We start from the raw sequence: 25,860 nt of genomic DNA, 5'->3' as shown, positions 1-25,860 counted from the left end.
TGTAAATAACCACAGACGAGTGTAGTGTAGTAGTAGAAGAGAGAATTGTGTTAAATAGTGCTCCAACCAGCAGCTTTCTAAAGAAGATGGAGGAGAGGTTTAAAGTTAGTTTGCTGATTTATACTGTGCTGTTGTCACTTCTCATTTATCCACATCACATCGATGGATTTAACCTGGACCTGAAGAACTACACTGTGTACTCTGGACCGGAAGACAGTTACTTTGGTTTCTCTGTGGATTTTTATCAGTCAGGCAGTGAAAGGTTAGTAAAACTGACCTTTATAAAGCAGGCTGTTTGTTACAGTAGTTGACTGCGTCTGATTGTCTGCATCTGAACTTCCAAGCAAACCAATGGCTGACTGATATGAATGTTACACAAATACGTTGTTTCATGGAAAACATTTCATGAGTTAATCTTGTACACTCTAAAAATGTACGGGTTATTTTTGACCCATAATGGGTAAATATTGGACAGAATACACCACAATGCTTGGTTGTTTTAACCCAACTGCTGGGTTATTAAACCCCATGGTTGCATAACAACAATGCAACATTGGGTCATTTTTTACCCAGCATGTGTTCTGTCCAACATTTACCCATTATGGGTTAAAAAATACCCCAGCAATTTTAAGAGTGTATGAATCCAGATGCTTAGTTTACATGCTCTGGCAAATAACAATCTGCCGAACTTCAGGATCATTTAAATATTGACTCTAACCAAGTTTAAACTGCTGTATGAGTCTAAGCTAGATACTTGTAGCCTCTCTTTTACTAAATGCAGAATACTGTATGTCGTTCTGTGTTTTGTTGTCCTGTAGTAAAAGTGTAGTGGTTGGTGCACCCAGAGCGAACACTAGTCAGCCTGGGGTCTCTCATGGTGGATCTGTATTCCTTTGTCCTTGGACGTCAACTGGAGAATCATGTCAGATTTTAAAGTTTGACCAAAAAGGTTAGTGGCATATAGCACTTGGCTGTAGTATGTTAGGAAGTTGTTCAATGCAAGATATGCAAAAATGCCTTCGTATAGCAGATAAATTTGACCTTGTCTGTTAAAAAGATAGTTCAGCCAAAAATTAATTTAATCCTCCTCAGGTTGTTAGAAACCTGAATAAATGTCTTTGTTCTGATGAACACAAACAAAAATATTTTAAAGGAAAACGGCAGTTTTTCAATATTTTACTATTTTCTTACCTCAGCTTAGATGAATTAATACATACCTATCTTTATTTAATGCGTGCACTTAATCTTAATACAGCGCATTGTGAATGTGTTAGCATTTAGCCTAGCCCTATTCATTCCTTAGGATTCAAACAGGGATGAATTTAGAAACCACCAAACACTTCAATGTTTCCTTATTTAACTCTTTCACCGCCATTGACGAGATATCTCGTCAATTAAGAGAAAACGCTTCCCCGCTAATGACGAGATTCCCCGCAACTTTTTAAACCCGGAAGTATTGCCCTATGGCAAGCGCCTGCATGTCCGTGTCTGTTTTAAAGATTGCTCTGAATGGGATCTCTATGAAAAGTCCGTCACAAAAATGGAATTATCTCTGCTTTTTGCTCAAAATGTGGTGTTTTTGCAGAAAAACTGGCGCTTGCTGGCAAATTTTTAAAAAAACTCTGGCAGTGAAAGAGTTAAAGACTGTTACACGAGTAGTTAAACTAGTAAGTATTTTGGCACAATATAAAACGTGGCGATAAAAAATGAGTACTTATATTGTATGGTGAAAAAGCACTTCATTTGCCGCACTTTGACCTCAGCGTGCAGTAACATTATCACTCCTGACTCCTCCCACTCTCACTCAAACTTCCGCCAATCTTACTGCGCCCGAGGTCGAAAACTACTTAAAATCGCCATGTTTTATTTTGTGTCACCATATTTACTCATGTCTGTAAGTAGGGAAAACATGGAAGTGTTTGGTGGTTTTCCAAATTCATCCCTGTTTGGATCCTAAGGAATGAATGGGGCTAGGCTAAATGCTAAAACATTCACGACACGCTGTAAAAAGATTAAGTGCATGCATTTGTGGCATAATGAAGTACGAGCAGTGATCTACGAATTTTGAAATACTAATGTCCCAACTACGTCACCCGGGATACCCGGGAAATCTTAAAGACACACAGGTCCAATGGTCAAGGATGGGGTGAGAAAGACAAACAATAATTTACCAAAATATAATTTATTTTCATAGACAACAGGTAGAAAAAAATATGATATTGTTGAAGTTTACACAAAAAGCAAAATCACAATTCCTGCATTTGGGTATACATCACAGGCAGGGCTGAACTCAGATGACAATGTAGTTGTAGGTACTTCCCAGCCCAAACCACCAAATGAATGCAGTCCGACAAAGAGTCAATACTGTCGCCACTTTACGGACACAAATACATACAAATGGAATAAAACAAACTCAGGCAAAGCAGCAATGTAGTCACATCCAAATGGGTTTACATTCCACGTAACATGGGATTACCAAGACCCTTAGACACGGCCATGTTTGGATATCTGCCAAACAAGACTTTAGTACAAAAAAATACTACATTTAACAAGTAAAAACCATACATACCAAGAAAGATAACGAAGTCTTCACGGCGTATCACTCATCCAAAAATGGTTACAAACACACACGACACTAAACGTATACAAACAATCAGTCTCTAGTAAAATTAAAAGTTTCAGACATCACAGTAAACAAAACCCACCTGCAACAAACGTAGCAACGCACTGCCATCAAAAGCCATCAGATAAGCCGCTCATTTGAAAAGAGCGCTTAATGGAGAGGGTGATAAATGACGCTTCCCAAGCGCTACATTACTAGGCCTTTTATGCCTTGTAAAACAGGCTCTGATTGGTTCAGATTTACATGAAACCAACCATTGAGAAATCACCAACTCCTACACCCTGGGAAACATGCCCTGATTGCTTCACACGTTTAAAAGAAACCAACCAATGAGCACCTGGGCTGTATGTATTAATTAGTTTACGTTTAGGTAAGAACATAGTAAAATATTGAAAAACTGTGGTGTTTTCCTTTAGGCAAAGTTTGTAACCAAAGTGTTGTTGAGCACCATTGACTTTCATAGTATTTTTCTTTTCTAAAATGGAACTCGCCGGTGCTCCTGTTTCATCCTTGATTACAAACATCTTCCTTTGTGTTCAGCAAAACAAATAAATGTGTCAACGTGAGGGTGAGTATATGACAGAATTGTAATTTTTGGGTGAACTATCTCTTTAAATCGAGGCTAAAGTCTCATACTTTATTAATAAGATTAGGAGCATAACGTTTGAATTCGATCATTGATTTCACATTAATAATCTCAATGCCTTAGTTAATATTAAAGATATCAAGATTATATGACTGAGTCATGGTAATCCAGTAAATCAATGTGTTAATGCTGAATTCTGGTTCAAAGGTGATGAAAATTTCACCCGTGAAAATAAAGTCCTCATGGCTCACAAGTCTAACCAGTGGATGGGTGCTTCGGTTCGAACCTACAATAACTACATCTTGGTGAGTTGCTGGCACTGCAGTTTAGAAACAGCTTTTACACATTCACAATACAGTTTCATTTTGGCAAATGACGATAAAACACATAAAATATGTGTAGATTGAATGTGCTATAAGTCGCTTTGGATAAAAGCATCTTCCAAATGCTTAGACACCTCAGGGTCATACAGTAAACATGTGGCTTTATTTTAGCATAAATTTTATATTTATCTCATTATTTATGCTATTATGTTCTTCCCATATATATCTTACACCTATACATTTTTTCCTTTAATACAAAAGGTGTTGTTTTCAAGAATGTCCTAGCTGCTATTGAAAGTGAATGGGAACCAGGGCTGTCAAGCTAATTACAACAATTATTTTTAGTATATTTTTAGTCCTATTAAAGCAACTGTAGGCATAATACATGTTCTCAGTAACATATAGGGACAGACACAACTCAAATATACATTTACAGAGAGATACATTGAGAAGATACACAGTAACCAATAGAGACACACATTACATTGTTGACAGAAATAAATAGTATATTGTTCCTGTGAGACAGGCATGTGCCCCCATGTTTCACTGGAATGTGTTAATGGGAAAAGAGGAAGCCATGAACACGCCTGTTGGGAACTGCAAGGTTCTGAACACGCAAACAGAAGATGTGGTGAATTACTCCCCCTGCAGGGAGCAACATGTGGATGCAATTTATAAAGGCTGTAAGAAACTGAATCTACATTTGTCATATCATATCTAATAATAAAATCTGTTAGATTTGATTACAAATACAATAAAAGCACCCACTGAATCTGACCAGTAATGATTAAATGTCTATGTGTACTGTAGATCCTGATAGACGTTACTGTGAGGCTGGATTCGATGCTGACATCACCAAGGTTCCTGCTTATGTTATTCCCTAATGGCAGTAGAATAACTTACACATTTAAATGCATTAACATTTAAAACTAGTTATTTTTAATGGTTTTTGTGCTTTTATGTTCATTCTGATTTGGTTGGTTGTGACAGGATGGCAGAGTGGTACTTGGTGCGCCAGGAGGTTTTTATTTTCAAGGTAAAGTATGTTAGATAAACTACCCTACACTTTTTTAAATGAAGCAAGGCTGTTTCCACCCAATTGGGATTCAGAAATAACAATTATAAAGTTATATTTGACATTGTACGTACATACGTCACTGTTAATTGTGCAATTGTAAAACCACTGTCATAACTTAGGTCAGGTCATCACTGCACCTCTTCCAAACATCATGATGAGTGGCAGTGACTTCTCTTCAATCCACTTTGTGACCGGAGAGACCAGAACGTCGCAAATACGTTACCTCTTCAAAGACTTGTACAAGCATGATGTGTACCTGGGTATGATGTGTTGTCTAACACTGGAAACATATACAGTACAGGATATATGGCTGCATGGTTTTGTAAATGTATATATGTTTCGTAATAGGATATTCTGTTGCTGCTGGGCAGTTCAGTGAAGACAACATTGCAGGTAATGGGCTTGTTGGTCATCATTTCCATTTTATCTTATTTTCAAAGAATATTACATTTTTATATACATTTTTGTGTGATTGCAGATTATGTTGTTGGTGTCCCAAATGACATGCACACTGCAGGCTCTGTAAGACTTGACACGGATGATTACACATGATCTTGCCTGGTTATACAATTGATGATGGAGTTATTGTGTGTATTTTTAGGTCAACATAATAGATGGTGCCACCTCGCCCCTGCAAACCATGAAGAGAATCAGTGGAACACAGGTAAAAGTGTCAGAAAGTCTCAAGACCACGAGTAATTGATGATTTTTATCATAAGCATAACAGTTTGAGTGAAACATTAAACTGACAACACAAATTTCACTGTACAAAAGTTTGATATTAACCATGACCATATTGAATGTATAGTCTAAGATGTTTAGTAAAAAAATGGTGCTAAAAAGCACTTAAAGGTGCAGTGTGTAAATTTTAGCGGCATCTAGTGGTGAGGTTGTGAATTGCAACCAACGCTCAGTCCACTGCTCACCTCTTGCTTTTGAAACACATAGAGAAGCTACGGTAGCCGCCACCGGACAAACATTGTCATCGTTGGAGACAACTTAGTCAAAAAATGTTGTCTGTTAAGGGCTTCTGTAGAAACATGGCTGCGCAAAATGGCGGCTTCCACGTAAGGGGACCCTCTGTGTATGTAGATAAAACATCTCATTCTAAGGCAATAAACACATAACAGTTCATTATGAAAGGTCTTTATACACCCTTGATAATTTAGTTTTGTATATTATTTTGCATTTCTGTCAAGAGATCCTTCTAAAAATTACACACTGCACCTTTAAAGCAACACTTATAGTTTTTTTTACCTTTAAGTAATGTCTTTAAAATTATTTCAGTGATAGAAAAACTTTTAACTGGACAAAATTTACTGTTGTTGCAACCTGAACAGCCTCCTAGCTTCTACAAGCACACTCTGAAAGTGGCGGTGGAGGGTAGAGCACACAGCCCGCCCCTCCCCCTGCCTGCAGAAGAGTGTCTGATACCAGGCACTGTTGCGCTTTTCAATCACATGGGGGAGCTGTACGTCATTTTACATGGAAACTACATAGTGTTGCTTTAATACAATTATTTAGATTGTACAGCTTTTTTATTAATTATTACTATTGTTTAGGTATTTGTAAGTTTGTATGTTATTGAGATAAGGGCCTAAATATTTAAGTAATAAACCACTTCTTACCAAAGTTTGGTCTTCCCTTTGGTAGGTAGCATCCTACTTTGGCCATTCTGTATCAGTGACAGACATCAACAGAGATGGGTGAGTGACTTTTCAAGTTGAGAATTGCTTGAAAATTTTTTGACATAAACCCGCATCCCCTCTGTGGTTGTCAGGTGGGATGACATCCTTATTGGAGCTCCGCTCTTTATGGAGCAACTGTCCACTCAGAAGTTTCGAGAAGTGGGACAGGTGCACGTATATCTGCAAGGAGAGGGTTTCACCTTCTCCTCCAGACCCAACCAGGTTTTGACAGGAACATACGCCTATGGGCGTTTTGGCAGTGCCATAGCCCCTTTGGGAGATATCAACCATGATGGCTTCAACGGTGAGGACTGTGTGACATCACATGAACGTGGCCATGAAAATGACATCCAGATCAATATTTATAACAAAATAAATGTATGAATCACATACAGAAACCTGAACAGCATTAATGAAGACATATCTGAAAGAAAATCAGGGTATTGGTCTTTTTACAAATGGTAATAGTTTTTAAATTAGGAACTGTGGCTGCGGTAAAGCATCTCATTTTTGACAAGCAAATATATCTCGTGAGTCACTTGATAACTGCGGGGGCTCAAAACGTCTTATTTTTCTGTGGTAAATGTCATTTGTCATAGACGAGACTGGGGCTAGTTTTATTCCAGTAAGCAGGGCATGTTGTCACACCATATGATGTAAGTTGTCTGAGTAGAACCTGCAGTTAAATAGCCTATTTTACTTGTGTTATTTTGTTATTAATAAACTCTGCACATGTAAAAACTTTCCCCAACCTGAGAACAGAGTTTCTAAACATTCAGTTAAAACCCACCTTTAATATATAGTTAACCCTTGTCCAAATGTAGTGTAGTTTTATTGTGTTTACTTGTTAACCAAATCGCTTCAACATAAATGTGACAATATTTAAATTTGGAGGACATAACTTACAATGGCTGTGTTAAAAATCTACATGTGACAACTATACCCACTTCCTTTTTTGTTTACTCACTCCATTTTGGTTTATCTCTAGATGTGGCTGTTGGGGCACCTGGTGCTGGTGAAGGGGGGCAAGTTTTCATTTTCCTGGGTCACAGTGATGGTTTGGCCACCCAGTATGCTCAGGTCCTTAAAAGCCCCTTTCAGAACCTCAAAGATCCAGCAATGTTTGGTTTCAGTTTGAGAGGAGGCACAGATATTGATGATAATGGATACCCAGGTATGGGATATATTACGATTTCTAAAAAATGCTGGGTTCTTTACAACCCAACGTTGGGTCAAAAAGGGACAAACCCAACATGTGCTAGGTTGTTTCAACTCAAAATGCTGGGTTGTTAAGTCAAATATAAAAAACTGGGTTAATTTAACGCAACGTCTGGGTTTGTCCCTTAATAACTCAACGCTGGAAAAACCCAGCATTTTTAGCGTGTATTGTTTTTAATAATTTGGTAATTTTATGATCCAAAGCCACATCAGATCACGCATGATTGTTTAAGCACTCGACTTTTGATGTTATAAAGTGAGTTTTATTATAAATGCTTTTATTTGTCGTGTTTTGATGGTATGCTAAGCTAACGTACTAGCTGTTCTGTAAACATCTGCTGTCTGGAGATATGAGATATATGTTTCTAAGAATAATTTCGACTGGTAAAGCTTCTTTAAGATAAGTTTCTTTTTGTAAGAAAGGACTTTAATAAAAAGAAAGTGAATTGAGACAAAAGGAGGAAATAAAACACTAAATAGAAATTATGAGCAATTATTATATTGTTTATAATAATAAAATAAACATTTAGACAGCCATATCCCGGATTAAAAGTTGTTAATGACTCATCCGGATGCTTATTTAATGAGTCTGTTTAAAACACGAAGCAATAGGACAATAAACTGAAAGGATGTTGTGAGATATAAATAAACAAACATTAGCTTAGCATTTTTGCTGTTTTCTCTAAATAAATTTACATGACATGGGTCTAAAAACATTTCATAAAATACAGAGTTTTAGAGGTATCATCTTCAGATTTAAAACAGAACATGGTCAGACCTGTGGCTTTATCTGCAGAACATTTCTAGGTTGCTCCAAGGCCAATTTCATTTAGATTTTCATAACAATATTTCATACATGTTTGGTGGAGTTAATAAACAAGTATAATTTAAGCTCTCTATAACAACTTTTTTCATTATGACAGTAACTAATGTTCACCTCTTAATAAACTTCCAAGTGTCTGCTTTCAAATGAGACCAAACTTATGCTTTTAGTGCAAAGACTTCATAAACTGTATCTATTTTAGTTTAGCTATGACATTTTTTGTGGGGGGGTTCAGAAAACAGACAAAGGTTAACAGGTTAAACAGAATTGCATTCTGTGAGCAGACCTTTTTCAAAATTAATTCATACTGACTTACAAGGCGCATCTGACTATAATGCTGCGTTTACACCAGCCGCGGTAGAGGTGTCAAGCGCGAGTGATTTCAATGTTAAGTAAATGTTAAGACGTGTTGACGCGCGTCTGGAGGTCTCGCGGCGCAAATGAGCCGTTTGGCGGTAGACGCAAGTCTAGTTCGCGCGAATGGTGCTTTTTGTGTATTTTGTGTTTGACGCGAATTTGCGGCTGACACCCGAGTTGAAAATTTGAACTTTGGCGGATTTTCGCGCCGCGTTAGCCTCGCCCGGAGTCACTCATTCAACATGAAGGAACGATTGATAATGTCCTTAAGCAGTCACCCGGAGCTATACAACATAAGTTCTTATTTCTATAGAGACAGGAATGCTTGCTTTTTCCACACGTCTACTTCGCTCTAGACGTGCAAATGCATTCAAACTGTTCAAGTGGCAAACTAGCTGCGGTAGATGCGATTTTGACGCCTCAAATGCAGTTGGTGTAAACGCAGCAAAAGACGCAGCACTAGCCAAATTATGAAAAAAATGCGGCTTATAAAAATATTTTACGTTTATATATTTACGTTTATTTCATAATTCTTGTTGAAAGGTTCACTGTGTAGATTTTTAGCGGCATCTAGCAGTGAGATTGTGAATTGCAACCAACCCCACTAAACACAGGACGTCGGATAGACGTGCAGATCATGTCTATATTGGGTCAGTCGGTCCATGACCAATTCTGGACATCTATTTGACGTCCAAACTAGGTTCACTATTTGGGCGTCCAACCATGACCCTACTTGGACGTCATATTTACGAGCAACATTTGACGTTTGAACTGGGTAATTTTTTGGACGTCATATTTACAGCAACATTTGATGTTTGAACTGGGTAATTTTTTGGACGTCCTTTGGACGTCATATTTACGGCAACATTTGACGTTTGAACTGGGTAATTTTTTGGACGTGATTTGGACGTCATATTTATGGGCAACATTTGACGTTTGAACTGGGTGATTCTTTAGACGTCATTTGGACGTCTATGACAGGCCTATGTCTATATTACATGATTAGGCCTATAAAAATGTGTTTATTTACAAATTATCAGGATTGTTATACCAACATGATTAATACTTACGAATAGTCTATATTATTTATACAGTACTGTTTTTTCTGCTTTCTTGAATTATATACAAATTCATTTAAATTTGGCCGAGTGGTTAGAGAGACTTGCTTGTAACCCAGAGATTGGTAGTTCGAATCCCGCGGCCGGCACGAAATGACTGAAGTGTTTCGGTGTTGCAATGGATGGGTGAACTGCAGAGACAATCATCTTTTTTCGCTTTTTTCATGTCTATTTTCCTTACACGGAGGTCCTACGGATGTCAACCTTCAGACGTGCAGAACACATCGAAAAAAGACGTCGCCTGGCGTTACAAAACAACCCCTTTTATGGACCGGATTCGGACGCCCAAAAATTACATGAAAAAGACGTCATTCCAACGTCACTTTGCGCAGTGGGACAGCTCACCCCTTCCTTTCAAAGCGCAGAGTGGTAGCTAGCCGCCAGAGGACAAACATGTCATCATCTGGGACATCATAGTGACAAAACGTCCTATATAGGACAGTTTATCCGTAAAACATTATAGCATGAAATGGCAACTTCCAATGGGACCCGTTGTGTATGTAAATAAAAATGTCTAAGGTAATAAAAACATAATATTATGTAAGGTCTTTTTACACCATTGAAAATATACTGTAGTTAAGTATATTATATTGCATTTCTGTCAAGAGAGCCTTCTAAAAGTTACACAATGCACCTTTAAATTATTAACATAAGCATTAGTTGTAGATCTAGAGCAGCTATCGTATAGCTTCAAAAAGCTTTTACAACCTGTGGCCATTCAACATGCTGTCATTGTACAGTATGTAAAAAAGCAATTTGAACATTTTCCTGAACAAGTTTCAATGTGAACATATTATGCATTAAATAAGTCAGACAGGTTTGGAATAATCTGTATGGAATAAAAATTCAGCATCTTTGCTTTTTTCAATATGATCAAAGTGAAATTATTATACTGTAGTAGTCGCTGTTGAAGACACTATATGCACCAGAAAACCTCAGATTAGCTGAGTCACCGCATGAAATTGCCTGACCCTAAATCACTTCCCAAAAACCCCAAACAGCCATCCATTTATTACAAAACCCACAAATAACAATGTGGTACAGCCAAGCAAGTCCTCGGAGGTCTCCCTGAAGGTTCAAATCTTTGAGAACAATCTCCACTAACAGCCTTTCCCCTCAAACCCTTGAGAGGATTGAAGTTGTCTGAGCTTTGCGGGAGTGTCTCCAGCAGACTGGAAAGCTTTGGTCTGTCCCTCGTCCCTCTTACTTCAGATATAAATGGAAACAGGTCTGACTCTGGGGTCCAGCGTGGACATGGCAAAGCTTTTTAACACAACACCTCCAGCTCTTGAGAGAGACTCTTATTGCTGTTTATCTGGTTGTCCCTGTCTTTGGTGGAGAGACCTCTCTCAGGTCACTTCTCAAAGACATGGATATTCAGTTAGAGGTGTATAAACCGGGCAGTTTTTTACCCACTTGCCTATATTCTACCAGCCCCAAACTTCTGACTAAATGCAAAATTGGTTGGTTGATGGATTCATGCACTCTCAGAAAAGAAGGTACAAGAAGATGCTAATTGGTTGTCAATGGGGCGATACCTTTTTTAATAGTACACTTTTAGGTAGCGAAAAGGTGCATATTGGTACATCAAATGTACACATTGATACATACTGGTATCTGTAGATGGTATATATTAGAACCTTTATAAAAAAGTATCATCCCAGTGACAACTTTATGTAGGTTTTATGAGAGTGTGAATATGTTCAATGCATTTTATTGTATTGACATAGACAGCCTCATTATTTGGGTTGGGGTTAACTGGGCGGAGCTACTTTTATTTGCATGTTTGAAATTCTCTTTCCATAATCAATTTTTCTTAAGTTTAGTGCTGTATACTTTTTGTTCATTTATTGCTATTTTATGCACATTTCAGTATTTGGTGAGAAAATCTGTTCTTCATTTATACTTATATATTTTATTCTGTATTTCAATCCATTTAATCTAAAATGGTTTTAAAGCTGGTTGTAATTATAATCATATTTTTTCTATTGTCTGATCATATATCATACCTATGCTTTTTGTTTTTAGATCTTATTGTTGGTGCTTGGGGTGTGAGCAAAGTTGCCACTTACAGGTAATTTAAAATATTTTTTTTTACAGAAAATAGCCCTGAATGGTTTTTTTTTCATTATTTCCTATACAACTTTGCTCTTTCTGTACAAGTTTAAGAACTAAACCAGTGGTTCCCAACTAGCGTTCAGGACCTTCAACAAGCATTTATATTGAAAATAAGTGATGACATATGTTCAGACATTGTCGGTTTGAACAAATGCCTGGATGACCTACAGTATCCCTTTGTTTGTCTTTATTAGAGCACAAGCTGTAGTGAGGACACAAGCCCGACTCACTTTCTTCCCTGATCTTTTGAACCCAGAAGAGAAGTTTTGTCAGATTTCCCAGAGCAGCACCTTCATTACGTGGTAATGCTTCTGAACTTATTAAAAGAAACAGCGCCTGTATGTCATCGTGATTAAAGTAGCTGGCATTTAAAATGCTCCATTAGTCAGCTGTGAAAAGCTTCTCAAGGATTCGTGTCAGGAACGGTACAGTGAGCTATTGATACACCCACATCAATTTTAGGAATAATGCACGTCCGCAATGCTTCAAGGACATTGTGGCTTCATTGACATAATCAATCATTTCTATACAGTATATGTACAGTAAATAAATTGTGTCCTAAATTGTTGATTTTTACATTTAAAGAATAATTACCATCATTACATGGTTTGCTTGAAAAATTCAACTTGTTTTTTTTTCATAGCTTTGAAATTATGGCGTGCATTCGAGTATCTGGTCACAGGATTCCTGTGGAGATTGGTATGTAATCCTATTTTTAAAAAATTACATTTACAGTTACACAGTACAGTTTTATCAGTATGTGCATTTCCTGAGAATGCACATGACCTTAGCATTGCTTGCGAAGATGTTGAGCTACAGTAAAGTCGGTCTTATCTCTTATTTATCAGCAGTATTATCTTTTGGGCTGCAATTCCTAATCTTGTATTTAAGATCAACTGTAAACATCCAAATTCTTAATTTCAACATGACCAGACCCCTATTAAAAATAAATTTGCAACACAATATCATATAAGGAAAAATTTTGAATGTACGGTTCCATAATCTTTAAAGGGACACTCCACTTTTTTAAAAAAAAATATGCTATTTTTCCAGCTCCCCTAGAGTTAAACACTTGATTTTTACCGTTTTGGAACCCATTCAGCTGATCTCAGGGTCTGGTGGTACCACTTTTAGCATAGCTTAGCATAATCCATTTAATCTGATTAGACCATTAGCATCGCGCTCAAACACAACCAAAGTGTTTAGATATTTTTTTTCTATTTAAAACTTGACTCTTCTGTAGTTACATCGTGAACTAAGACCGACTGAAAAGTAAAAGTTGCGATTTTCTAGGCAGATATGGCTAGGAACTAAACTCTCATTCTTGCGTAATAATCAAGGACTTTGCTGCTGTAACATGGCTGCAGGGGGCGCAATGATATTTCACAGTGCCCGCAAATAGTCCCCTGCCATTGAAAGTTAAGGGGAATTTTTGGGCAGTGCGTAATAAAATAAAATAAAAAAACGCCAGACCCGGAGATCTGCTGAATGGATTCCAAAACGGTAAAAATCAAATGTTTAACTCTAGGGAAGCAGAAAAATTTCCCCCAAAAAAGTGGTGTGTCCCTTTAAGATCCAAAGATCCTTTCTCTTTCACAAAATTATATTATATTAAATTGTAACAACATGAGAGTGAATAAATGATTACAGAATTTTCATTTTTGGGTGAACTTTCCCTTTAAGGCTGGACGTTTTTTAAAGAACCTTTAACATACAAAGAACCTTTCTGCTTCATTAAAGGTTCTTTATAGTGAAAAAAATTTAATTATAAAAGGTATGAAAGAAATGGTTTTTGAGAAACCAAAAATGTTTCAGTATATTAAGTTGGTGTTGTTTTTAATTCTGCGATGTGTCCCATCCTTCTAAATCCAAGGAAGCTACGGCTTCCTCAAAGATCTGCCGTATTTTCATCACCGGTTTGTAAAACTTTCTCTCTAGTGCTGAACACAGAGTTGCAGCTGGACAAGATGAAACAGACTATGGCCAGACGAACCCTCCTGCTGGAGTCCAACCAGCCGTACGCTCTCTTCCAGCTCTCTGCTCAGAGAAACTCAGATGTCTGCAGGAATTTTACTGCCTACCTACTGGTGTGTTTTGCCATCTTTATCAAAACATCTTTTTTTTAGGCTTTGTTGATATGGAACATGTTGATATGAAATGTGGTTTGTTGATAAAACGCAAGATAATTCAAGGTCTTACTTTCATGCTTCTGAATGCTTCTGTGAGGATTATGAAACCTTGTACATTGAGTTAAATGTTAGATCAAGTAATATCTTAATCTTGAAAAAGCAGCAGACCTTTCACTCCTACGGTTCATAACGTTTAAAGGTGCATTGTGTAAGTTTTTGAAGGATCTCTTGACAGAAATGCAATATAATATATATAACTGGTGTATAAAGACCTTAAAGGAGTGGTTTAATGGTATTTCCTGCATTCTGACTTATTAACACAGTTATAAAGTTGTGTCCTCATGCTAAACGTAGACAAAGTTTCAAAAAAGCAGTTGGGCGTGTTACAGAGTATTTCTGTGCCGAATGCACTTCGCCAGAGTTTGCACAAGTTTCGGAAAGTTTTTTTGATTACAGGTCTAGCTGACGTTTCAGGGGTTTCTATACATATCACTTATTTTTATGGGCACTTCCCCCGGAAAACCCCGCCCACCCGTCAATCAGCGGTAGACGCTAACTTGCAAACATCACATCACGTGACACAGCTTTGTTTAATTTCAAAACTCAACAATGGCACGAAAGATGAAGTGTGTTTTTGGATGTAAGGAGAAGAAAGTCAGCCTTATGAAAACAATGGATATAGTTTATTATCCGGGTTTTGCGTGTGTGTTTGATATGCTGGATTTTACCAACCGGGTCATCAGTTTCATGCGGTAAGTAAGACTTTTGTGTTATTTTGGAAATAGGCGCGTGCATATTATATAAATGACACAAACATGTAGTGAATCATAAGTTAAACAGTGTTGTATAGTGTTGCATGACTCGTACTCGCTCCTCCTGCGATATAACTCCTCCTTCCTCATTTTTCGTACGTTATCGGAAAGATTCTGTAAAGCTAATCTTTCTTTTATAAATCTGATTAAACTTAAGACTCTTCGGAGATATAAAGGATGTAATACTACTCTACATCAGAAATGCAGAAACACCGTGTGTTATGTGAGCTTTAAATAATGAACTGTATTGTTTTCATTAATGAGCCGTTTTTATCTACATACACTGTGGGCCCCCTTACATTGCTGTAATTTTTCTACAGTAGCCCTTAACGGAAAAACTGCTCTACAGAGCACATTTCGTCCCTATGTTGTCTCAATGACAACATGTTTGTCCTGTGGCGGCTACCGTAGCTTCTCTATGCGTTTCGAAAGGAGGGGTGAGCTGTGGACTGAGCCGTTGGTTCCGATTTAAAATCTCACCGCTGATGCCGCTAAAAATCTACACATTGGCTCTTTAAATTCTTTAGAAACTAGGAGCCTTCAGCTGCCTACCATTTTGTTTCATCATTCTTGAAATGTTTCTTTTAAAATGTATGCTTTTGTCAAGCTGTGCCAAAGATTTCAATGTTGGAATAAAAATCTGATTTATTGCATCTTTTGCATCTGTCTTTTCCTTTTAGCCTGAGTTCAAGGACAAGCTTAGTCCAATATTTATCTCGGTGAACTACAGCCTGGCCGATTCCCAAGATGCGGTGCTGCATGGGCAAAGTGTCGTCGTCGGACAGGTGAGGGCTCTGAAAATATGGGTTCCTGTAGCTCAATTGGTAGAGCATTGCATCAACAACACAAATTCATGTGTTCGTATCAGGCAACACATAAACTGATAAAAAAGAAAAAAAATATAGATTGTATAAATTGCTACAGATAAAAGTTTCTGCAAAATGTATACATGTAATACAAGTTGTTTTGTCTCTCTTGAAGAGCTGAGATGCAAAAGCCGTTAAACTCAACCTTCATCAAAAATGAGATAATGATATTGACCGAATGCACTTGGGACGTATTATACGTTTATCAAATAATTTTATTTCAAATCCAATCCACAGGCCATTCATTATTTTTAAAGATTGCTACACTGACTAATAACCTTTTCGTTGCCATTAAAGTAAAATTACTGAACTTAAACATAAGAGCCTGATAAAAAGTGCCCATTTACAAGAAAACATGTCAGACTTGCTTCATGTCTTGTGTACGTAGACGCGCATAATACTAGACTGTGGTTCTGATAACATCTGCATCCCGGACCTGAAGTTGAAGGCAGTGGCGTAAGTGTCTTTGTTCTCAATGACTATGTTAATCGCTGGTTACAGATTTGTATCTTTAAGCAAGCGTGTTATTAACAGGTCAACAGAAACGATCCTGATTGGAGATGAGAATCCAGCGCTGCTGATTGTAGATGCAGAAAATCGAGGCGAAGGAGCTTACGAAACCGAACTGTGCATCACCCCGCCGCCTCACACGCACTACCAGGGTGTTTTGAGCGACCGGGAGGTGAGAGGTTTAGTCATTTCCTGTTTGTTTCAGTCAGAGACACGAGCTAATGAACACTAAGCGCTTCCATTCTGTTGTGTGAAAGTCCTTCTGCCACCGTTCCTTGGGATATCGATGTCAATTTCTTGAAAACATTGTTGGCGTGTGTCTTGGCTGTAGTCTGCATGGTATACTGCCTCACAAAGGCAAAAGACCTTAACTTGGAACTGAGAAAAATGACTCAAGATACTTATCCACATGATGAAGGAGGTCCCAAAAATATCAATAACTCATTTTCGACCAAAAACGAAGTTACTGCCTTTGGCCTTTGTAGGGGAGTATAGATGCGATTCTTCACAAAAACAAGCTTTCGAAAGGATGATCAGATTTGGGGAACTGGCTCACATTGGCCAGACAACAAGATTAAGTCTAATAAATGTTATCTGACTGCTCCCTTTATGTCGCTATGTTGTTTTATGGTTGTCTGAATAGCAGTATCATTGCCAGGTTCTGTAAGGTAAAATGTGTTGTGTATTTTTAAGGACTTCAGTCCATTGGTGTGCGGTCAGAGGAAGGAGAACGGGTCAGTGGTTGTCGTCTGTGATTTGGGCAACCCAATGAAGGCCGGACATCAGGTCGGAATAACAATTCACAAGTGTGACCCAGTCTGAAAAAACCCAGCTAAAGTCTTTTTTTACATAAAATCATCCTGCATAATGCTAAGAACATGACCTTGATATCTTTACTAAGATCTTAAATCAATGACTGAAATCAAACTTTGATGCTCCTAATCTCAATGAGATTTAAATAAAATTTCACAGACATGGTCGCGATTACCCATTTAAAGGAATTTGTTTTTGGTCTGACCCTCCTGTTAAAATCTTCTTGTGTGCTTTTATCCAGCTGAAAGCAGGTCTCTACTTTAGCATGGGAGGACTTGAACAGGTGGAGAGCCACATCACCTTTCAAATGCAAATTAAAAGGTGTGAAAATCCATACTATGCACATGCCGTCTCTTTTGCTAGCTGTAATACATGCCTTACTGTTCTGGTAGCCTATAATTATTTTCTTGGTCTGTCTTCTGATCTATCTTATTATTTGCAGCAAGAACAGCCAGAATCCAGACAGTAACCTGGTCCAGTTGCAGGTTAATGTGATTGCTGCGGCTTCCCTGGAGATGCGTGGGTTAGTGCTTCTGTCATCTTCTCTCATCACTTTTACTTCCCACCTATAACAAAAGAGGATGAAGCTAAAAGGAGATGCTGATGTGTCAAATACAAAAGCGCCAACAAGCAAGAATCAGAGATTAATGACTTCAGCCTTGGGTTCTGATCTGTGAAAACATTATTATACTTCAGCTACTGGCATTTACTGCCTGAGCTGTAACATTTGATTGGTAAAAAAATCTTTACAATGGAACATAAGTGCTTAAATGCTTATTATCGGCTAAAGTGAATGTTAAGATATTTATGGTTACTGTAACCTAGAATAAAAATGGCCTCAAATATCAAATTTACTCACTAATATTTAAAGTGCCAGTTAGGTCCAATTTATAAGCTTCTTAAAGGCGGAGTGCACAATGTTTGAAAAACGCTTTGGAAAAGGAGACGGGCCGACTACCAAAACACACTTATAGCCAATCAGCAGTAAGGAGAGTGTCTACTAACCGACATCCTTGCCGGGTTGCGTATGTGTGGGGCGGGTCTTTTAAAGACACACTATGCAGTTATTTTACCTTAATATAACAGCTTCAAAGTTATTTCAGTGGTAAACAAAGTCATAGTGGGGCGAATCATCCTCCTGTTGAAGCTCGGGGAGGACGCCGCTAGCAAAACCACCAATGTAAGCTTGAGAAAACCGGCCCTGAAAAATCTCGCGAGAATCACGACTTGCTTTACGGCAACAACATCACATACGTTAGGCTTGTTTGACTTCGTGTGACGCTGCAAGAACCAACCGCCGGATGACGTCAAAGTACGGCGAGAATGATCCGAGACGGCACTTTGATGTCATCCGGCTGTCGGTTCTTGCAGCGCCGCATGAAGTCAATCAAGCCTATAACAACAACTGCACGCGCGAATTTGAGACGTGAGGCTAAACGATTTAAAAGTTAAGAAAGCGCGTTCGGAAGAGAGTAGGAAAAGGAAAAGAGAATCTGACCGCGTTAGGAACCGGACAAGAGTCCCACTTTTTACTCATTGGCGTGAGCTAAAAGACAGCACTGGATGGGATGCTGATTTGGCGATCTTGTTGATGGACTAGTAAGTAAATCTCTCATTTGTAAACTTGTTTGCGGTCTATGTTGTATGTTGTTGCGCTTGCTTGTAGTATGTCATGCGATTATCATGACAACAGTTGTCAATATCTCACATAATTATCAGGACATAAATAAGCCTAGAGCTTGTAAATAGTGTAAACATGCACAATTTGCAAACTATTATGATAAATAGCAATAATCATGTATAGTGACATTATAACGAACAACGTTATGAAATAATGCAACGTACACAATTCTTTCAGTGATTCAGAGTCGACTGCCTACTTTAGAAGCCAATAACTTTATTAATCGTGCACTTTTTGGATTGAACTATTTTGCACATCGTTTACATCGAAGGATAGCTACATAATACACTGCAATACAGGTAATTTTGGATTTGTCTGGCACTTTAATATAGCCTGACGTTGTCATACTCAATTCTAGTCAGAATTTGAGTCTAATACCGCTCCATTGAGCTATAATTATGAGGCGTGTCTCAACCGAAAAATGCCTCTGCACTCAATTGGATAGAACTACGACCAATCAGAGCAACGGAGTGTGTAACATATGTTGAAATGTCGTCTTTTGCAGCATGACCAAACTGCTAGTTATTTCGCTACAATGACACTAACATTGTGATTATACTAAGTCTGAGTTAGCAACGTACATCAACACCTACTATGTTTACAACATTTCATTTATATCACAACATTAAGTATTTCCTAAGTCATACAGTAAGACTATCTCTTACCATTTGTATGTTAGGTGAACTTCATCGACGATACCCATTAACGTTACGTTGGCTTGAAAAATATCGGAGCCTAGCATGTCCCTCCACTTATTCAGCAGTCACGATTCCGGGGTTCCGAAAAGAAGCTGGCAACGACCGCTAATTATATCCATCTTGTCGTGCACGCCGAGTTGCATCGCCGTGACATTCATTTCAGTTGCTTCTTTAACTTTGTCCTCCATAAGTGCAACCAACTTTTGCTGAATCCCGTAGGAAGGACGGCAAAAACATAAACAAATGCCTTGCTTGCGTTTCTCTGTTCCTCTTTTAAAATCAATGCTCTGTCGATATCTTTTAGAACAGACTCAATGTCAGATTCCACACATCTGAATTCTCCAGCGGCAGCCATTTCGTTGTAAACAGATTCAACACACGCGCTCTTTGGTGACGCGGTTGATTACGTTACTGTTAAACATCTGTCCATTATCGTATAAGGCCCGCCCTCACAATTTGATTGGTTCGACCAGCTTTGGGACTCGCATAGTAGCTCCTCAATGGAAAAACCCCAGACCGATCTTCCCCTCTTCAAAATGTGGTGGGCGGGGCTAAGATCGGCTGGCACCCAGGCTACTTTAATATTGATTTTACGTTGTTTATCAAAACTAAAACAAGGCCTACGTTTTTTGTGAGATAATTGATTATTTCCTAATTGATTTACAGAGTATCTTCTCCTGTTGACTGTGTCCTGCCTATTGCTAAATGGGTGACAAAGGATTATCCAGAAGACTTGGATGAAGTCGGGCCACTTGTAGAGCATGTTTATGAGGTCCTGTAATCTAAAGCAGTGGTTTTTAGAAAGAGAAGTTGTATTGTATATAATTGTAAATGATGTCTCTCTTCTGATTCAGTTGAGGAATATGGGACCTAGTCCTGTCAACGTTAATCTTAAACTGGAGTTTCCCGTTGCACAAAATGGATCCTATCTGCTGTACGTGTTTGCTAATGCCTCTGTAGATCTCCTCTCCTGTCAAACAGACTACTTCAACATTGATCCACGTAGGGTAAGAGCAACCCCTGCTGATCAATGATGAAACTACAACTTAAATGCCATTTATTTATTATAAATATAAGAATTTGTCATCTGTATATCATCTATTGTTGTACTGTTAAAATGATGTGCAGCTATATTTGCAACCCTTGCAGAAATGTGCTACCATGATGGTATGAAATGGTAATATCATGCTTTAGATGTTTTATGACATTTAATGATTGCTTCTTCATACAGTATTTTATTTACACTGCACCCTAAAGTACTTCAACACTGTCAGAAAAAATTGCCCCACGTAGGAACCATTACTGATCTTTTTTTGACAGTGACGTAATGTGCATGACATTATTCATGTCTAAACACCATTGTACTTGTGTACTGTGTTTGTAATATCCTTTTTGTGTGGCAATAATCTTACCCAGTTCTTTATTCATCTTGGTCCACAGTTAGTGAAGCTGGAGTCTAGCAACAGCACTGTAGCCGAGGTTCATCATTTTAACAAACGTGACCTGGCACAAAAACCAGATAATGAACAGCCGTGGCAACAGATTGTCCATGTGGTACAGAATCTTCAGTTCTATCATTTGTAGTAAACACTTTTAGAAGCCAATGGGTTTATAGAGGCTTATAAATGTTGGATTTATTATAATATGATGCCTTGAATGTTATTGATGTATAATTTTTAACAATAATGTGTTGTGAATAAATATATAGGAAACTATTTTGCAGAGCTGTTAAATTGGTTGTAAGATTTTAATATCACTTATTTTTGATGTTCATCCATTTATCAAAATCAAGACTGTATTATTTCATCCAGTGTCGTTTGTTTATCTCGACCTAAAACATTTAGTTTTATTGCTTTTGAATATTTGAATTAAAGCAGTATTTATTGTTAATATTTTTTATATCTTAAAAGAAGTATAATTTTTATGATTTTTAAAATAATATGTGACCCTGGACCAGGCATAAGTCGCATGGGTATATTGTAGCAATAGACAACAATAAATTGTATGGGTCAAAATGATCCCAATTATTTTTCTTTTATGCCACAAATCATTAGGATATAGGGATGCCTAACTATTAATCGCTATCAATCTATAGCAATATAAAAGTTTTTGTTTACATCATATATGTGAACAAACTGTGCATAATAATTATGTATATATAAATATGCATGTATAATTTTAAGAAATATATATATTTATATATTATTAGATTTATATATAATATAAATTATACATAAATATACAAATGTATATACACATGTAAAGATTTCTTAAATATATATATGCATGTGCATGCATTTATCTAAGTTCTTATACACAGTTCACACTCACATATGATGTAAACCAATGTTTCCCAACCAGGGGGCCGGGGCCCAAAGGGGGGGCTTCAAGATGACTTAAAATTATAAAAAATTGGACAAAACAAGCAAAATAAGCTAAAATCAAGATGTTTCTTATTTTTGGCGAATATATATCTGTCTAGTCATACCAGTGGCGGATGCAGAAGGTGACATATGGGTGGGCATGGATTAAGTCCGGGTGGGCCTGAATCTATGGGTGTCACTTTTGAATAAGAAACTATAACAAGTCTATAAAATTCGTCAAAACTTCAGAACACTAATTTAAACAGCATACACACACACCCGAACTGCACGTCACATTTTTGACATTATTGATACTTTAAATTGTAATGCAACGTGACATTTATTAAGCCTTTTTGGTAAAAAAAAATATTGGGCTCTCATAGCCTACAAAAAAGAACCTGCACACAGTGACAGGAAATATAAATGAACCAAAAAAAAACGTATACTTTTTTAAATAACCTATTAAAGTGTTTAAATAAATACGGCTACTAAATGCTTAAAATGAAGCTTCTAACATCATATTCTCTTCATGCAAATCACTAAAAATATATTTTCGTTCTCACATATTTAAGTTAACTTACTAAATAAAGAAAGAAAAAGGGAATTGCTAGAATAATGTTAGACTCTGAGGTTAAACGAAATGACAAATAAATAAACATTTAATATACTTTTTGATGAGCACAAGAGCAAGAAGAGCGGAGCCGAGGAGCGCGCATATCAGACGTGAACGAAAGGAATAATGGATTTAATGCTTTCACTTCATTTCGTGACAGTTTCACTTGTTAGTGAGGATAGTAATGGCTAACAAGATGACGCCGAATTACATACAACATAATTACCTAACTAAAGCTGAGAGAATGCAAACACATTACAATATTTTTTCCTCCGCCCGACGGCCAAGGCGCATCATTTTTTTTTTTAGCCCGACAGGAATTCGCCATAGCCCGTAATGGACGTCGGGCAAGCGATTTTGCGAGGTTTGTTTTGTAGAAATACTTTCTTTAAAGTGAATTTCGTTTTGTATAAATTGTATCTTAATATTAATCAATGTTTGATCAAACAATTGCCTCGATTTAATAAATAAGAAGCAAACCAAGAACGTCTGTGGTGTGGATTGAAGTGAACCCACTATATTTCCGCAGCCTACGTCTTTCTGCTTTAATGCATTTCTTAAATTAATGTCTCAATTACACAGTAGGCTTAACGGTTGTTATGATAGGCTATTTGTTGCTTAAAAGCAATAGGCTATATTGTATAAAGTGTAGCAATAAACGTGGCGTGACTGCTATATCGCTATATCAAACAACATCACTATGATCAGATGTTTTCTTTCTATTTTTTACCCCGCTGTCATATTTGTTGTGTGTTTATGTTATTGAGAGGAAAGCGCGCAGCACATATTTATAACGTGTTGTTATTCAAAATACGTTTTCTACTTGCTTGCAAAAAAAGTTCTCAAAGTGCATGGCTGAAAGCTGCTCGGGAATATTTCATTATAACGCAACATTCAACTGCTTTAATAGTTTTTAAATAGTTATCAGGCTTACTTATAATTTTACTGTTTTTAACATAACATGCAATAGATAAATTACACCACATAAAGTAGTATACATGTCTAACTATACAGAGTAGTATTTTTTACATTTCTGATTGGGCGGGCCAGCTGTCAATCTGGGCGGGCCCAGGCTCCACGCCTGAGTCATACCAAGCTCTAGTTAATTTTATTTGGAAAAAATTGAGTGAGTGGGGGGCCTAGAATTGAAAAAGGTTGGGAACCACTGATGTAAACAAAAACATTTATTCTCCTATAGATTAATCGCGATTAATCGTTATGCATCCCTATTAGGATACTTAGTAAAGATCATGTATACATTACATTTCCTACCGTAAATAAATAAAACATATTATCATTAGAAATATAGGACATTTTCTTAAAATTTCGATTTTTTTGCACCCTCAGATTCCAGATTTTTAGTTTCATCTTGGATATTGTCCTATCATATAATCATACATCAAAGGAAAGTTTATATCGGCCTATTCAAATTTCAATCATGTAAAAAAGCTCATTTTCAAAAAGTTAACACTTATAAATTTTCTTACTGTTCAGAATTGCTCGAATGGTGACCAGTGTATTGTGTTTGACTGTAAAGCTGTTGGACTGCAGAGAGATGAAAGAGCCATAGTGAGGGTGATGAGCAGGCTTTGGGTGCAGACCTTCCTACAGGTGGGTAATTTTGTAGATGAAACGTTAAAGATAATAGGAGTGGTTTGTCATTGGGGAAACCGATCCAAAAATCTATACTGTAATCATTTGATTTATTTCTTTACTTTCTCTATTTCTTTCTTCCTATCCCTGTTCAGAGACCCTATGTAAATTATGTTCTTCACTCCACGGCACAGTTTGAGGTGGTAGACGTGCCCTCAAAGGTCCAGCCTGCCATATTGCCCAGAGGAAACACAACGGTGTGATGCTGTTACTTTTGAGATGTACTACAATATTTACCTATCATATCCAACTTTTCATAAATCCTGTGGTCTGTGATGTGTAGACATATACAAATATAGTATGGAGACGTCCAGATGGACAGGAGGAGGTGCCTGTGTGGTGGATTGTGGTGTCAATCATTGCTGGACTGGTTTTGCTTGCTGCACTGAGCATCATTTTCTGGAAGGTATTTCCCTGTGTTGAGCAGCAGAGGGCGATTTGCCCCATCTCTCAATAAACCCTATACAGCAGCTGCCTTTCATATAAATCTACATCCATGTTAACATGCATCACTCTGTGTTTTGAAGGTTGGTTTTTTTAAGCGCAACCGTCCTCCGTGCGATGATGATGATGATGGTGATGAAACACAGCAACTGAGTGGAGACCAGAATGAGACGTGATTAGACAACTGGGGCATTTATATTGCTTTAAAGCATTTAAAAGTCTTTTTTTCTGCTTTTCAGTGTTGTCTTTAAGCCATTACCTTAATCCTAAATGTGCAATGATTTTGTGCCGATTAAATATTAAATAAAAAATGTAATATTATCACTCTAGATAATTGCCGTTCTTTAGTAGTTCTGTAATTAAACATGTTTGGTTCGTGGGTCAATGACGTGACAGTAATTATTTTGTGTCCATATGGTTCAATTAAATGTAAAAGGGTTAATATTTTAAAAATAAATTTGCAGATTACTTGCATACATTCTCTTTCTTGAGAACCAAGTCTAAAATGTCTGCTTTTATTTCATTTTGAAAGAATATTTGGGGGATAATTGCAAAAAATGTCCGTGTCAATTGGTGTAACTAGTATTTTTTTTTTATTAAAATATAAATATATTCATAAAAATGTGGAATAAAATAAAATCATATAGTTTAGTGTAATATGACTTTTTTTTTACATCATTTGTCAAAGATTATTTAGAAAACAGAGCTGTTTTCAGCATATGTCAGGACATATAAAAAGCATTAAAATTTACGTTTAGAAATAACTAATAAAATGATATTTCAATTTTTTTATGATTACGCTTACATGCCATCAAGGTGGATAAAATATTTAATATTTCTCATTCTTTGGCGCAATTGGCGGTTACACCATTTTACATTTTCATGTCCATTCAGGTCTTAACTTTCATAAAAATGCTGCAAATGTATTTTTTTATTGCATAAAATCTACATAAATACACTGATACATTGAAATAAACCTGATGCATGCTTTATAAAACAAGTTTTTTAAAAAGATTTTTGAATTTCTCATCTTGCCAAACTTTTTGTCACTGACCCTTGTATGTATCTTCATTTAATTCAACTATGCATTTGGTGATGATAGATGAGCCCGACAGATCTGCATCTAAGCAGAAATAGAAATCATTGGGAACCTGATCTACATAGCTCATAATTCAATGGCTTTGTACTAAAATGTCAACAAAACCTAAAGCATTGTTCTCATTAACCTTTTCAAGTAGGGGATGATACATATTGATGTAGAAGAGATAATTGAGTTGAAGTAGTAGTTCACATGTTCATGAAACAAAGGTAGAATATATTTTTTTGTACTCCTTGTCTTTTATAAA

The 25,860-nt window shown here is 37.1% G+C and overlaps 1 protein-coding gene and 1 long non-coding RNA gene across 2 annotated transcripts; one reads left to right on the top strand and one right to left on the bottom strand.

Moving 5' to 3' along the window:
• Positions 1-25,075, top strand: itga2b (integrin, alpha 2b). The gene is made up of 30 exons (XM_055194464.2): positions 1-262; positions 819-949; positions 3,417-3,514; positions 4,059-4,215; positions 4,343-4,392; positions 4,523-4,568; positions 4,730-4,870; positions 4,959-5,003; positions 5,089-5,132; positions 5,212-5,274; positions 6,264-6,316; positions 6,391-6,602; positions 7,287-7,472; positions 11,843-11,888; positions 12,127-12,234; positions 12,576-12,631; positions 13,871-14,019; positions 15,554-15,658; positions 16,128-16,195; positions 16,274-16,421; positions 16,943-17,035; positions 17,304-17,383; positions 17,505-17,585; positions 20,108-20,213; positions 20,296-20,448; positions 20,882-20,995; positions 23,912-24,028; positions 24,166-24,267; positions 24,354-24,476; positions 24,598-25,075. Exons 1-30 carry the CDS (start codon positions 87-89, stop codon positions 24,688-24,690), a joined length of 3,144 nt encoding a protein of 1,047 aa, XP_055050439.2. The 5' UTR covers positions 1-86; the 3' UTR covers positions 24,691-25,075.
• Positions 2,264-2,871, bottom strand: LOC141351096 (uncharacterized). The gene is made up of 3 exons (XR_012359278.1): positions 2,706-2,871; positions 2,570-2,635; positions 2,264-2,508 (listed from the first exon to the last, which is right to left on the bottom strand). It is a non-coding gene; the product is annotated as an uncharacterized lncRNA (long non-coding RNA).
• Positions 25,076-25,860: the final 785 nt, after the last annotated feature.

Source organism: Misgurnus anguillicaudatus, chromosome 19, assembly GCF_027580225.2.
Source record: "Misgurnus anguillicaudatus chromosome 19, ASM2758022v2, whole genome shotgun sequence".
Taxonomy (NCBI): Eukaryota; Metazoa; Chordata; class Actinopteri; order Cypriniformes; family Cobitidae; genus Misgurnus; species Misgurnus anguillicaudatus.
The sequence above is the reverse complement of the archived record's forward strand: the minus strand, read 5'-3'. Positions and strand labels throughout refer to the sequence as shown.